This window comes from Dendrobates tinctorius, unplaced genomic scaffold, assembly GCF_039654945.1.
Source record: "Dendrobates tinctorius isolate UK_male_01 unplaced genomic scaffold, ASM3965494v1 ptg000018l, whole genome shotgun sequence".
Classification (NCBI taxonomy): Eukaryota; Metazoa; Chordata; class Amphibia; order Anura; family Dendrobatidae; genus Dendrobates; species Dendrobates tinctorius.
The window spans coordinates 10,761,187-10,777,684 of NW_027361686.1; the positions used below are offsets into that span (position 1 = coordinate 10,761,187).

The 16,498-nt window shown below is 48.4% G+C and overlaps 1 protein-coding gene across 2 annotated transcripts in view; it reads left to right on the top strand.

Moving 5' to 3' along the window:
• The first annotated feature begins 213 nt into the window (after positions 1 to 213).
• The window catches only part of ABCG4 (ATP binding cassette subfamily G member 4), a 173,419-nt gene continuing 157,134 nt past the window's right edge, over positions 214 to 16,498 (top strand). The window contains exons 1-3 of one of the 2 annotated variants that reach the window (XM_073566457.1): positions 216 to 335; positions 428 to 497; positions 5,842 to 6,111. In XM_073566457.1, coding sequence (XP_073422558.1) covers positions 5,886 to 6,111 — 226 coding nt within the window. In that variant the 5' untranslated portion in view covers positions 216 to 335; positions 428 to 497; positions 5,842 to 5,885. Of the gene's footprint in view, positions 498 to 5,841; positions 6,112 to 16,498 lie in introns of both variants that reach the window. The other variant, XM_073566456.1, reaches the window with a different exon arrangement.

Genomic DNA, 16,498 nt, shown 5'->3' on the forward strand with positions numbered 1-16,498 from the left:
TTTAGGGCCATAATGATGGTGGACGTTTACGCATGTACATGCAAATTGGGACATTTACTGCTCTGGAGATGGAAATGAAAAAAAAAAATTGTGTATATATATTAATACACTTTGTTTAATTCTTTCCTACTCATGGGCTTTAGCGAGCACACTACTTGCTTGTAAATGCGTACTATATCTTTAAGAAGGGCTGTGTACAAGGCCAGCCTCTCTGCTGCCTGCCAGATGATGGATCTGCATCAGGACCAACCTACAGAGTATGTCTGAGGTCTGAAGATCAGCATCAGCAAAAACAATCAGTGGGACACCTCTGAATTTTCCTTTAATAAATATGGGTGGGCAAATGATTATGGAAGGTTATGGCTTCAGGCTGCTTTCTGCATGCTATTTTGTGTCCTCATTCTTCCCATCCCCCTAATTCCCACAGGGTGGATGCCAACTCTGCAGCTGGAGAAGAAAGATACGGGGACTCGCTGACCTCCCCCCCAAATCTGAAGGTGAGACCCTTTGTCATTGATATCAGCCATTCTTGTCTGTGCCTGCTTGTGATCTGCATGATGGGACACTGTCAGGGCTGCTGCTGGGGATGAGCGAGGAGGGGATTGCAATCATTAAGAGTGTAGGGTCTTTGATGAAGTGATGCTGGATAGACATGGCCTCAATAGCAGCAGGATGGGGTCCTTTTTTTATCTCTGCCATGCAGAACATATAGCATGGGTGGGACCTGGGGGAGGTGTGCTGTGCGTTTAATAGGAGCCGACAATCAAAAGCTGGGGATGGAGAGATGGTGCCAACCGATGCAGACAAGCTAATCTGCAGGAAACATCCAGAATAGACAACGGGGTTAATATAGGATATGAAAATGTATTCATATAATAAAAAAAAAATGATTCCAGAGGCATAGTATTTAACCCCTGAACAACTGGTGGCATTCTTTTTATATTGTTGAAGAATAAAAAAAACTGTTTTTAGACTAAAAATACAGATCTATCTTTCACATGTAATAATTATTATTTCTATTTCCGTTATGAGACCTCTTCTTTAATGTCTGTTATGATGTATAAATGTGCGATACTTTATTCTGGAAAAGGAAAATATTTTTATAACACGTTTATCGTAATTAAGAAAAATGGCGGCAGAGAGAGTGAAAACTTTGATTCAGGCCGGGCATAGACATTGGTGAGAAGTTGGATGTCCAAGGATGATGTGTTCAGCCTATGCCTTCCAAAACAGATATGTTCCATATAATTACTACAATGCTGAGGCAGGCAGTAACAGAGAGTAAATGACCCATATGAACCGCCACGGACGTCTGCCACCCAATTTATTTCCAACACATTTTCAACCACACAAAGTTAATTATCTTTAGGTTTTCAGATGACAATGTGCTGGTTTTGGCACAAAAGATGATGGCCCAATTAATGGTAATACTTATGGGGAAAAAAAAGAATTAAAACTTGCTACTTTACCCATTATTGATCTCATGTCTATGCTAAGATATAAAAAATATACCGTATATGACCAAATTAGAAGAATCTCTAAAGAAATAATAATAATAAATAACAATGTTCGTTCTATGGTGTTTAATATGCATTTTCTTTACCAGATGTGACGCTCCAAAGAAAATATCATGATAATTAAAAAATGTAGTGGTTTATTTATATTGTCCTCAAAAAGAATCAATGCAGCAAAATATGTGAACTAGCCCCATAGTTAGTTCATTAAATTGGTTGCGGTTTGTTCATCCGTCTTTCTCTGGATCCTGTGTAGAAGTTTTATCAGCTGTTTGTCCATGAGCGTCCGTCTAAGTCACAGTAGGCCGCAGAAGCACTTGTCAGCAACTTATCCATTAGTGTCAAGCGTCCAGGATATAGTAGGCCCCCAGGAGAACATCAGCCCTCTGGGTGTGCATGCCCAAAATGCTATAGGAACAGGAGCACGTGTGAACTCCTGCACGTAGACCCCCTGAGTGAAGAGAGAAATTGCAAAGAGCGATGAGTCCCTCCCTGAGTGTCCTGTAGCAATATATGTCACACAACACCAGTTGTGTCCATTCATGGAAGTCCATATGGTGTACATCCACCATGTTAAGTCTACAAGACTAACCTAAACTAACGAATTGAGAGTAAAATCTAATAACCATTATTAATAACTAACATGTAGCGCCAACTTATTCCATAGCACTTTACCATTCAGAGGGGATTATATGACATTATGCAGTTTAGGTGACCTTTATATAAAGTTTAAGAAATGTTTGCTATCTCTTATGCATCATGTGACTATTTCCCAAAAGGAGCGCTTTTTATGAGCTATTTAAAGGGAACCGATCAGCTGGTCCATGCCGTCAGAACCACCGGCGGCTTCAGGGAGAAGCTGGCAGGGTCTAATCTCTGTGATTAGTCACTCTAGTCAACTCATCCCCAACCGTATATTTTCAGTGTAAAATCAAAGTAAAGAATACATGTGTACAATAATAGAGTTTCTGATCCATGCTGCCCATTCATTGCTCCCAGTATGAACCAGCTGACAGTTTCTCTTTAATTTGTGGCAAAAATGTTTTTTCAGAATCCTGATCGATAAGGATGATAACACAATATTGGGCTGCGCTTCTGACGTGTTGTGTAGGGACACAGTGCCTATAGGAGCCTTAGGCCGGGGTCACACTGGCGAGGAATACGGCCGAGTGAGAGGCGCTAAAAGCACGCATTACACACGGACCAATGATTCTCTATGGGGCAGCTCGCACCAGCCGTATATTTCTCATCCGTATTCTACGCTCCGTGCCAATCGCAGCATGCTGCGATTGTCAGCGTACTACTGCCGTAGTACACCAATTCAAGTCTATGGGTGCGCAAAAAATACGGATTACACACGGACCACACATGTGACTTGCGAGAAATACGCACCCGGTGTCTTTTAGCAAAGCCGGCAATTCAGTGCGCGATACAGTAAACTCACACTGACAGGTTTAATAAAGAAACGAAAGAATAGATGTATACACTTAGAATATATATATATATATATATATATATATATATATATGCATTCTATGTGTCTATATCTATTCTTTCGTTTCTGTTACAAACCCTGTCATAGGGCTCCATTATATGTCCACTTTGCAAGGCGGCGAGAAAATCTCACCATACGGATACTTAGATGCGCAAAATACGCGACCACACCTTGCTTACGGATGACATACGGAGCACTATTTAGGGGACATTCATCCGTATTACGCATGTAAAATACTGACCGTATTTTGCATCGGTTAGTGTGACCCTGGCCTTAGAGTCCAGAGCTGCAGCTCCATGGTTGGAAAGGAAAAGTTTCCAGATAGCAATTCACGTTAGTAGAGATATCACTGTATATGGGCTGCACTTGTGGGAATGAAGAATCCCTGAAGGTATAAGGGTGTGTGCAGACGCTGCGGAATCCGCTGCGGATTCATCGGCGCGGATTTTGCAAAAACCGCAGATAAAACCGCAGGTCAAAAGACCTGCGGTTTATTTGCGGTTTGGTCCTGCGGTTTCACCATCCCCACAATGGTGGAGACAGGAAACCGCTGCGGATTCCGCAGAAAGAATTGACATGTCAATTCTTTCTGCGGTTTCAAAACCGCAGGAAAACCGCACTGATAAATCCGCACCGTCTACACAGCGGTTTTTGGTTACCATTCATTTGAATGGTACTTTACACCGCAGCTAAAACTGCTGCGGGTCCGCAGCGGAATCCGCAGCGTGTGCACGTAGCCTAAGGGTTTAATTCAGCCACTGTGTTTGAATGCCGGTCTGGCACCTTTTTCAAGTTAAAACACAAGCTAACGAATCCTCGATGGTTTAAAGTTAAGGTCTTTATTCAACCAACGTTGAATATTTTATACTTTATTTCAACCAATGAAAAAGGTGCCAGTCTGAGACGACAGGCACCCTTTTTATGGTAAAAAAATTGATATTTGAACTGAGTTTGTTGAATAAAAACCTTAGTTTTACACCATTCCCTCAAGCGCAGTCCAGGTTCCTACACAACGCCCCCAGCAGCGCAGCCCAATATCGTGTTTTCGTCCTTATCGATTAACTATCCTGGAGGAGATCAGCCCCCAGCCCCGAAGCAGCGGCAGCTGTTTTTCCCAGCGTTTTAAGGAGTTGTGCCTTTTACACAGTCTGCACCAGCCTTTTTTTGCCCTGTTCCCTAAAGGATATAACTTGATGTCGTGTGGCCTTTTGTTCCCCTATAGCATTTTTCATCTAATTTCAGAATCATGTCAGAAATCAGGATAGTTTTTTGTTTTTTATTCTACTGCGTCTGCAAATCATAATTTCATTTTTATGCATTCCTGCATGTAATAGCATGTATAGGAAGTAAATCCTCCAAGCTTTGTTCTCCACTGTTTTTAAATCACATGGCCACAAGTGAACAGTATGACTGTGGGTGGCCTGTCATCCATTGTCTCACCACATCCAGCCACAGTGTGACTAGACGTGGCACGGCATCACCCTTTGTTTCCTGGGTTTCAATATTGATCCGTCACTTTAATGTGCTAAAGACCACCATAGTACAGCTATAGATCCCCTGTGTTCACCAAAAAACATAATTACAATTATTATACTGTAAAGAGGCCATACTGTTTTTATGGCCACGTTCAGATGCCGCAGATTTTTGGAACAAATACGACACTGAAAGTCATTGACAAAAAATTCCAGTATAAAAAGTGAATGTTTTAAAACATCATCCACATACAGATCCACTTTAAATATGGCGTCTGACCTGCAGTCCAGTGCAGATTTTGGGCCTATTGAAGCGCTAAATAAAAAAAATGAGATTGTCAAATACTTAGGGTATGTGCACACACTGCGGATTGTGCTCCGCAGCGTATTTGGCCTCTGCGGATCCGCAGCAGTTCCGCAGACAGTGTACAGTAGCATGTAAGTCTATGTGATTTATAATCCGCTGTGCACATGCTGCGGTTTTTTCACTGCGTTCTTGCTGCGGTTTTAAATCCGCAGAAAGAATTGACATGTCAATTCTTTCTGCGGATTCCGCTGCGGTTTGCCACCTGTTCCATTGTCCAGGTGTCAAACCGCAGGGGAAAACCGCTGGCCAATCCGCAGGTAAAACCGCAGGTCAATTTACCTGCGGATCCAAATGGAAAATTCCGCTGGTGAAACCGCAGCGTGTGCACATAGCTTTGCAAAGGTCCAAGATGCTAAGATAGGAGAAGTTATTTGGTAGAGCTGTTCTAGATGTTCCTGATATAAAAACAGCTCTGCAGGATTAACCAGTCAAAAATAGATTTTTTTGCCCTGCACAGCCACTAACGATCAATAATGGATGTGTGGCTTCACCAGCCAGCCCTCCACCCTCAGAAATACCTTCACCATCACCAAGGGTAAACTCCACAAGCTAAACAGAAATGTAGGTGCCATCAGGTTGGACTTTGATGTGACATTTTTATCACTTCCCTTCATCAAGCCTACGTCAGGACTCTACGACTATGAACGAGTTGCTTTTGGGTCCATACACAACAATATATGTCTACCATGGGGGCAACTTAAGACTTTTTGTGTTTTTTAGGCTTTGGTCAATGCATACATACTAACTAACATAAGCTGGATTTAGTGTAAACACTAATTTATGCACAGAAATTCGTAACAGTGCTACTGCTAACTGCTAAGTACTCTACCATCAAAAATTAATAAGCCAGACTTCTCAATGATGTAGAGTATCTGGAAAGTGATGAGTACACTGCACTGTCGGGCCGCCACGTTCTGTGTAGAGATTTGCAGTGGTGATGCAGTGCATTGTTACTTTATGTAGTAATCTGCGTATTTGCTTTATTGAATTTAGGACTGAAGTAGTGGGGATCCACTTGAAAGTCATCCATCTTACATATGGCAGAGAAGGTACCTTCAGCAGATGAGGACCCAAATGCAACTGAGGATGACACATGCCTGCACCTACAGGACAAAACTCTACTTGCCACTCATCTGAAAAAGGTGGAAAATCACATTACGGATGCAAGACGCTTCTGCCATCTTCCAAAACGGTCATCTGTGGATATTGAGTTCAAGGATCTATCATACTCTGTAAGAGAAGGACCAAGATGGAGGAAAAGAGGTTAGTGGAGAGGTCAATGAAGAAGAAGCGAGTCACTAAAGATAGGACAGAGACATAGTTACATAGGTTGAAAAAAGACCTAGGTTCAACCTTTCTCCACCCATTGTAAATTTTGTCACTAAATTCACTATAACCCGCAATGTTATGTGTATCAAGGAAATCGTCCAGACTTTTTAAAAAGCTGTTATAGTGTCGGCCATTACTACCTCTTGTGGTCGGCATTCCACAGTCTGACTGCTCTAACTGTAAAGAACCCTTTCCTATTTAGCTACCAGATTTGCCTTTCTTCCACCCATAATGAGTGCCCCCTAGTCCTTAGTATGGTCTTTGGAAAGAATAAGTCATGTGTCAGTCCTTGGTACTGTTAGGAATGGCGGAACGCACTAAATAAAAATAAATAAAGTGCGTTCGCCGCTCGGGGTCCACCGTGCAGTAGATGTTACACCGCTGCTAGGTAATGACAGACGAGCAATATGGTGGTATAATGCGCACGGGTTAGACTTCACCCGAAGTGCGCAAAGTGGGCTCTGTTCACACACAGAGGCACCGCAACAAAAACATACGAAAATGCTGAGCCTGTTAGTGTCACAGACCACAGGGAAATGCACACACGTTATCTGGTCACAGGAGCAGGACCCAAGGCAGAGGAGCTGCGTCCGTCTAGACCTACCGTGTGTGCGGCGTCGCTACTGCGGACGCCAAGGAGGGCTGCAACTGCAGTGCGGTGTAGGGCACGGCCACTACTCGACAAAGCTAGGAAGCAGGCACAATGTCGGACGCTAGAGTAGAGGTGCGGTGAGCACAGTGGCCTAAGGCTTGCCACTGACTGGCGCTGACTGCTGCACTAATTCCCTATCCACATGCGTAATATCAGAGGGAAGAGGTTTCAAATGAGTCAGTCACCAGAGTCTTACATCCGTCACCATTCACACATAGCTAGTATAGTCTATACTAGCACATGGCCGACCGGTATTGCACGCTTTGTATAGCCGTGCGGGACCTTCCAGATCTCCGAGATGGACCAATGAGATTTGGAGCAGGACCTGGGCACATGACTCCCGATCTCCAATGGGAGATCACCTCGTGAGCATGCCCAGTAGGAGCACAGAGGAACTTAGTTTCTGGAGCGGTCTGCTGCAAAGTAATCTTCTCTGCAGTAGATAGACAGCAGGAGACCGCAGAATGTAAGGCTCTGGATTCCTGCAGAGCAGACGCAGAAACCAGACGCCTAACAGGTACTGACCACACGTATATTTATACATGTAAATGAGATCTTCTCTGAGGTGTCTTTTTTTCTAAGCTAAACAAGCCCAATATTTCCAACCTCTCATCATATGAGAGGCCTTCCATCGCTTGTAATAATCTAGCTGCCGTCTTTGAACTGATTCTAACTTCTGAATATCATTTTTAAAATGTGGAGCCAAAAACTGGATCCCATATTCTAGATGTGGCCTCACAAACGATTTATAAAGGGGTAACAATACAATGGAATCGCGGGATTTTAGCTCTCTTTTTATACATCCTAAAATCTTGTTTGCTTTTGCGGCTGCTGCTTGACATTGAGTACTGCTGCTCAGCTTACTTTTAACCACAATACCCAAGTCCTTCTCCTGTTCTGTAGTTCAGAGTATACTCCCATTGAATGTATATGCAGCAGTAGGAATACTCCATCATAGGTGCATTACTTTACAAAGAAAAAACTTACACATGATCACATGCAAAAAAAAACATTATTAACCCATTAACATCCATTGACGGGTATAGCCCGTCATGGCAGGATGTAAATTCCTGCATCATGATGGGCTATGCCCATCATGAATTTAAACTGTCACTGCGTGTAAATACACAGTGACAGTTCAGTGCCGACATCTGTCATAGACAGCTTACAGGCACGATAAGAGGTGCGGGTACCCATGCTGTCGGTCCCCACACCCAGAACGTTGCAATCGATCAGTCAAGCTGACTGACCGATCACAGCATGAGCGGGCAGGAGATGCTAAAATTTCAGCATCTCCTGCCAGGTAAGTGCAGAAGCTCAGCACTGCCGGTGGCTGAGCTTCCTGCACTAACAGTCAGGAGCAGCATCCGTGCCGCCTCTGGCTGTTAAACCCCCTGACTGCTGCGATCGGGCGTGATCGCAGTGTTCAGGGGGGAGGCAGAGGCTCGGGGGCTCCCTCTGCTTTCAGACCGGCTTTCAGACCTGCTTTCAGACCGGCATCCCCGCAATGTAATCGCGGGGCCCGATCTATGCCACGATGACCCGGGGTTGTCATGACAACCCCCAGGTCATCCAGCTACGGAAAGCCTCTGAGACCATGCTTACAGCATGGTGCCAGAAGCTTTCAATATAGATATAATGCACTGCAATGCTGGAGCATTGCAATGTATTATACCTGCAATGAAAGTGAATAAGTTGAAGTCCCATAAAGGGGCAAGGTACAAAAAAACATTTTTTTTTAAAAATGTAAAAAAAATATTAAAAAATAATAAAAAAAATTTCCCCTAAAAAATACACATTTTTATGTAAAAAAAAAAAAAATACACATGTTTGGTATCGCCGCGTCCGTAAACATCCCATCTATAAAAGCGTCACCCCAGTTAACCCCTTCAGTGAACGCCTTTCAGTATAAACTTATTACCCTCACCCAGAAAGCCCTCCATGGCTCAGCACCACCCTACATCTCCATTGTTTCAGTATACCACCCTACCCGCGCCCTCCGTTCTGCTGATGACTTGAGGTTAGCATCCTCGATAATCAGAACCTCTCACTCCCGTCTCCAAGACTTTACACGTGCTGCGCCAATTCTTTGGAATGTACTTCCCAGGTCAATACAATTAGTCCCCAGTCCCCACACTCTTAAGCGTGCCCTGAAAACTCATTTATTCAGACTGGCCTATCGCCTCAACACATTAACCTAATCTATCCCTGTGTGGCACAGCCAAAAGTTTTACCATAACCAGGTTCCCCGCATCATGTTCCCACATGCTTTATGCATCCATTAGCCCTCTTTGTCTGTACTGTTACACATGTAGGGTTCAGCAGGTTCGCAGGATGCAGTGACGAGACACGAGACTGAGTATGGTTTGTGGAATAAACTTTTATAAACTGTAGCCGCTGGGGCAAACCAAAACAATGCCGGTGGGGCGCAACAGGCCCTGAAGAAACTATGCCGGTGGGGCACAACAGGCCCTGAAGAAACGATGCCGGTGGGGCACAACAGGCCCTGAAGAAACTATGCCGGTGGGGCACAACAGGCCCTGAAGAAACGATGCCGGTGGGGCACAACAGGCCCTGAAGAAACGATGCCTGTGGGGCGCTTCAGGCGTCTCCTTGCGGCTCTCGTCCCACCGCGGAGTTATGATGCAGTCTCTAAATATAACCGTTCACTAACCTCTGCCTGAGGGTCCCTTAGCAAACCGGACGGGGGCCTCTACTACCGCCTGCAGCGAGGTGGCGCCCCCTGGGCGATGACAGGGCCGCAGCTGTGGGAGAAGGCAGGGGGGCAGTTTCCTGACCGCTGTAAAGGAATGGTCTGTCGTTGCAGTGGTCGCCTGAGGTAGCCGCCTTGTCACAACAGGGTGGGAGGCAGCGGGAGAGGCTGCATGGGACCGTATGCGGGGAGCGGCCGCCGGTGCAAGTCTCTCACGTGTCACTAGTCAGTGAGTCCGCAGCTTTCCCTTCACAGGCCCCTGTCTGTCTCTCCACAACACACCGTCTGCTCCCTCGGTCCTCTCTGTCTCACACGGCTTCCTGTCTGTTGTCCTGCTCTCTGTCAACTGCCACTGCAGCGCGCCCTCTGCTCCTTTTAAGCTTGCCCCGCCCCCTGTTTCCCTGACAACTTCAGTCAAGTCTTTCCTTTTACTGTCCTCCCAGTATTGTTCCCTCAGGAACCCTGATGGCGGTCCCCTGGGTACCTGTCCTTACACTGTCTGGGAGTCCTCCTCCCCACACTCCTCCACCCTGTAAGCTCGCCAGTCCTCCGGTGAGGGCCTTAGTCTATTGAGATCGGTCTGTAGAGGTTTCAATGTTCGTTGCCATATGAATTGATCTTGCTCATATCGTTTAGGGGGTTTACCGGCTGTTGACCGCTCGGAGCGTCTAAGTTCGACTGAGGTAGAGTCGTCTGGGGTGGTGGACATTGGTGGGCTGGTTGGTGCGGGCGGGCTAATTGTGTCAGATCATTCATTACTGAGTGGAGGGCCTCCGGGTCCTGGGAGACAATCTTCGTCATCGTCCGGGTCCCAACATACGGAAGACGGTTCAGATGTCAACGGGATAGGCTCCGGTTGCTTCGGGTCGGAGTAAGTACATGGACGTAACATATTACGATGCACAACACAAGTGGGCAGTGTTTCATCCTCCTCGGGTCGTATTTCGCACACCGGTCCATCCGGATGGATACGGCGTAAGACCCGATAAGTAATTTCTTCCCAACGCGGCTCCAGTTTGTTCTGGGGGCGTTGATCTAGTACAAACACTCGGTCCCCGCTTTGGAGGTGAGGAGGCAGGGTTGCATTCTTCCCTGGGTGCTCCCAGTCTTGGAGCTTGGTGTGTACAATTGGGTGAAGAGTTTGCAGCCGATGACGATGATTTCGGACCCAAGACGACACTCCAGTCCAGGGCTGATGCTCTTCGGGGTCTAACTCTACCTCCGTGATTCCTTTACCTTCTCGCCCAAACAACAGGGAATTGGGGGTATAGCCAGTCACTCGATGTACCCTATTGTTATAGACCCAAACTAATTCGGAAACATATTCGGGCCAACGGGCCTTCTTGTCACTCTCCAGAGTGCGCAACATCTGAATCAATGTCCGATTAAATCGTTCACAAGCCCCATTCCCTTGCGGGTGATACGGTGTGGTCCGGGATTTGTCAATTCCATAGAGGTGATGTAGTTCTTCCATGACTTTTCCCAAAAAATATGCTCCCTGATCAGAATGTATTCGTTGAGGACAGCCATATACTTGTATAAAGTTTCTACAAATGGCAGAGGCAGCTGACTCTGCGGTCTGATCCCGAGTGGGGGTGACCACAGCGAACTTGGTGAAATGATCTACCATAACGAGACAGTGTTCGTATCCCTGAAATGCAGGCCCAATGGTCAGATAATCCACCGTCAGGAGCTCAAGGGGCGCTGAGGTCACAATAGTCTGTGTTGCGGGCTCGCTGAGCGGGTGGTTTGGCTAGTTCACACAAGCGGCAGGTCCGGCAAATTTCATCCACAACAGCCGGCAAGCGCGGGTGGTAAGCTTTCTGTTGCAGCCATTGCAAAGTTTTTTTTGTTCCGAAATGGGCCCCTTTTTCGTGAGCCTCCCGAGCCAGTACGTGAAGTTGGGCTCCTGGCGTAACCACCCGCCAAACCGTCATTGAGGTTGTTTGTGATGTTATTTTACGATACAATAATCCCTTTCGGATAACCAACCTCTCCCATTGTCGCAGCATAAGCAACAGGTCTTGAGTCAAATTTTGCCGTTGAGAGTCAGGAGGTAATTGTCCAGCGGCGACCCATGTCCTGAGAAGGCCAACCTCTTCGTCTTCTTGTTGCTGTTGTATCCACTTATCCCGGGATTGTTCTAATATGCCCCTTGGGGTCTCAGAGGAAGATATTTTTTTATTGTCAGTTGTGAGTACGGCAGCAGTGAGAGCGAACGGTATTTCCTCTCCTAATTCTTCGTCTCGATTCTGTCCAGGAGTTGTATGTCGAATCCTGGAGAGGGCGTCTGCATGGACATTCTCGGCCCCTCTTTTGTAGATAATCTTATAATTGTACTTCGCCATCCGGGCCACCCATCGCTGTTCCAGAGCCCCCAATTTGGCATTTACCAAATGAGCCAGCGGGTTGTTGTCAGTTCGCACTACCACCTCGGAGCCCGCTAGGTACTCTGCGAATCTCTCCGTCATAGCCCACACCACTGCGAGGTGCTCGAGCTTAAAAGAACTGTAATTGTCAGGGTTACGCTCGGAGTCATGGAGTGAGCGACTTCCATATCTTCCACTCTCTCACGGCCATCCTGAACCTGTGACAACACAGCCCCCAGCCCCTGAAGACTCCCGTCGGTGTGCAGGATGAACGGTTGGGAGAAATCCGCATAAGCCCACACTGGGGCATCCGAGAGCGCAGCCTTGAGGTCTCGGAAGGCCTCTTCCTGAGGGTGCTGCCACTGGATTTTTTGCCCATTGGCCACAGCGGGAGCACCCTTCAGCAGGTCGTGCAGGGCTCGAGCTCGACATGCAAAATTCTTTACAAAGCGATGGTAATATCCGGCTAACCCCAGAAAAGCCTGCACATCTTTCACCGTCTAGGCCATTCCTGGATAGCAGCCACCTTCTCCCGGGATGGCCTCACACCCTCTGCCGAAATGACATGACCCAGATACTCAATCTGAGAGCGAAATAGGTGGCATTTCTAAGACTTCACCTTCAACCCGTACTTTTGCAACCGGCTGAGTACCTGTCCCAACCGCTTCAGGTGGTCCTCAAAGGTGGTGGCATAGACGATGATGTCGTCCAGATAGATCAACGTAGCCTCAAAATTGAGATCTCCCAGACACCGCTCCATCAATCACTGAAAGGTCGTGGGGGGGTTGGCCAGCCCAAACGGCATCCTATTAAACTCAAACAGTCCCATGGGCAATATGAACGCCGTCTTGGCTCTATCTTTTTCTGACATGGGCACCTGCCAGTACCCACTGCCATAGTCCAGTGTTGAAAAATATGTTGCTTTTCCCAAGGCGGACAGGGATTCTTCTATGTGGGGCAGTGGATATGAGTCTTTAATAGTGCAAGCATTCAGTTTACGATAATCCACACAGAATCGTAGTGTACCATCTTTATTCCGGACCGACACGATTGGGGCCACCCAGGGGCTTTGACTTTCCCGTATCACCCCTTTTCGCAGCATTTGGGTCAGCAAAGTTTTCACCTCTTGATAGAGTTGTGGCGGAATCTGTCGATATCGTTCCCGGATAGGGGCCGCTCCTGCAGTGGGGATTTCATGAGTGATGGCGGTGGTACACCCAAAATCGTCCTCATGACTAGCAAATACTTCATTGTACTGTCCCAGCAGTGTTTTTCTCTGTGAGAGTTGGGCTGCAGTTAATTCAGATAGCTCAGCCCGCATCTGCTCCAAAATCTTTCGGCCCTTCTCTTGTGCCGAGACTTCGTGGGCCTGTAAGGTTCGTATTGTTACTTCCCAACGATCCTCGGGGTGTACTTGTAATTGAATCACAGGAGCTGGCAGCACTTCTTCTAAAGGCCTTACAAGTTTGGCCAACACAGTCCGTGCTTTCAGAACGGTGTCTTGGTCTTCAAGGTTAACGCAGCGCACCAGGACGGCTCCTTTTTGCACGGTAGCCAGGGAATGGGCCACCAGTATGCCAGGAGGTAAGCGCTCCGAGTGACACGGCTCCACCTGCACCTCCACGCCCTCCAAGGGTATCGGGGCTCGAATGGGCAGGGCCACCACAGTCTGTCCAGGAAGTAACACAAGCAGGGAGTCGCTGGCGCGATGACCTTACCCAGAGCCTCGCCTTCCTGGCGGTCCTGATGCACCCGTGCTTCCAGCGCGAGCTGCTGGAACACCTATCCATGGGCTGTGCGAGAACCCCACTGCTTCAGAATCCTCTGTGTAGGGTCATTGAGCAGTAGGTTGCCGAACTCTCGTAGAACATTCATGCCTAGGGTGACGGGGTATTGCTTATCAGCTTCTCCTTGAGTCAGTACCACCCCTCTGCGACCAAGGGATTTACCGCACAGTGTCACTTGCACCCACACCACCCTGGCAACTGGGACCGGCAGTTGGTTGGCAGCTACTAGTCTGATCACGGGCCCCCACTGAGGCCTTGCTGCTTCCAGGAAGTTCTGTTGAAAATACGTTGCGGGCATAGTGGTTACTTGTGACCCCGTGTCCACCAGGCACCGGACGGCCCGGCCCTCCACTTCTGCCCAAACCACCAGGCATTTTGCTACCAAATCTTCAGGACTTCCACCACCCCTAGTTGTGGTTTTCGGCTCCGAGCGGCGTCCCCCCAGCCCGGAGGCCTTTAGTTTAATGGCGGCCGGGGTGGGTATCTCCCACGCCGCCGACACTCTCGGGCAAAGTGACCTGGTTCTCCACACTCAAAACACCGGGCCTGTGTAGGTTGACCACCCCGCGGGGAGCGTGATCCCCAGAAGCCGGGGTTAAAGCCAGGTCGTCCAGTCCCAGTCTCAGTTCTTCTCTTTACTTCGGCCAACTCGCCCTTAATACTTTTCAGCTCTTGCTTCATCTCTTCCACCCACTGAGGCTCCTTGACTACATTCGCGGAGGCCTCCACACCTCGGACTTTCCCCAAGGGTACCGCCATCCCCTGCTCCTGCTCTCGAGCACGTGCCTGACTTCCCACCTCTGAAAAATCTATTCGGGGATTCATCCTGATCTGTTCCCGCACTGCCTGTTTGACTAATAGATCTCGCAAACCAGTCACCAGTAGGTCACGTAGGGTAATGTCAACAGGTCCTGCCCCTACCCCGTCCTTTCTTTCTATAGCTGTATGCAATTCTTGGAGGACATTCATATACTCTGTTATCGTCTCCCCCTCTACTTGCATCCGACTAAACAAACGGGTTCTTAACTCTCCCACATCAGTAGGGTCCCCATGGGTCTGTTCTACTATCTGTAACACTTTTTCAAAAGTGTTGTGGTGACCTGGAGGTTTCAACATCTCTGACCTCCACGCCTCCCCGTCCAGTGCCATGAGTGCCACCTCAGCCTCCAGATCAGGGGTCATTGGGTGCATCTGAAAGAGCCCCCCGCATCCGCTCTGTCCAGCTCCATAACATAGTATTGGAGCCGGAAAATCTAGGCAGGTTGTTCAGCATGGCCCCCAATGATATGCTGGTACGGGGACCCTCATCATTTGTAGAGTTTACAGCTCTACCCTGATCTGGGGCACCACTGTCTGTGCTCGGAGACTGCATCCTGCCGACTACGCCAAGTGTAGGGTTCAGCAGGTTCGCAGGATGCAGTGACGAGACACGAGACTGAGTATGGTTTGTGGAATAAACTTTTATAAACTGTGGCCGCTGGGGCTATCTTGAGCAAACCAAAAGCTTTAACAACAACTAGTCCACGCAGGGACTCAACAATCCTGCCAACACTTTCTTATTACAATACGATTAACCCCGTTTGCCCGGGTGCTATAGGCCACGTATAGCCAAACAAAGGGTCCTTAGCTCCTATATTAAACTTATCGTTCCAGGGGGTCTGTTAGGATCACAAGCGTAGCCGCGTTGAGATCGCTGATGCGGCTGCCTTGACACCTCGATATTCCGGGACGGAACTGGGCTCGACAGGCCCTGAAGAGACGATACCGGTGGAGCGCAACAGGCCCTGAAGAGGCGAAGCCGGTGGGGCGTAACAGGCCCTGAAGAAACAAAGTCGGTGGGGCGCAACAGGCCCTGAAGAAATGATGCCGGTGGGGCGCAACAGGCCCTGAAGAAACGATGCCGGTGGGGCACAACAGGCCCTGAAGAAACGATGCCAGCGGGGCACAACAGGCCCTGAAGAAACGATGCGGGTGGGGTGCAACAGACCCAGAAGAAACGATACCGGTGCTGCGCTGCAGGTGTCTCCTTGCGGCTCTCGTCCCACCGTGGAGTTATGACGCAGTCTCTAAATATAACCGTTCACTAACCTCTGCCTGAGGGTCCCTTAGCAAACCGGACGGGGGCCTCTACTACCACCTGTAGCGAGGTGGCGCCCCCTGGTGATGACAGGGCCGCAGCTGTGGGAGAAGGCAGGGGGGCAGTGTCCTGACCGCTGTAAAGGAATGGTCTGTCGTTGCAGTGGTTGCCTGAGGTAGCCGCCTTGTCACAACAGGGTGGGAAGCAGCGGGAGTGGCTGCATGGGACCGTATGCGGGGAGCGGCCGCTGGTGCAAGTCTCTCACGTGCCACTAGTCAGTGAGTCCGCAGCTTTCCCTTCACAGGCCCCTGTCGGTCTCTCCACAACACACCGTCTGCTCCCTCGGTCCTCTCTGTCTCACAAGGCTTCCTGTCTGTTTTCCTGCTCTCTGTCAACTGCCACTTCAGCACGCCCCCTGCGCCTTTTAAGCTTGCCCCGCCCCCTGTTTCCCTGACAAATTCAGTCAAGTCTTTCCTTTTACTGTCCTCCCAGTATCGTTCCCTCAGGAACCCTGTTGGCGGTCTCCTGGGTACCTGTCCTTCCACTGTCTGGGAGTCCTCCTCCCCACACACACTTAACATTATGAATGGTCCATACAATCAGGGCAACTGTTACCACCCACCTTTCGTGTCTACCTCTTTCCTCATAGACTGTAAGCTTGCGAGCAGGGCCCTCATTCCTCTTGGTATTTGTTATAATCTATGTGATTATTGTTATGCTGTA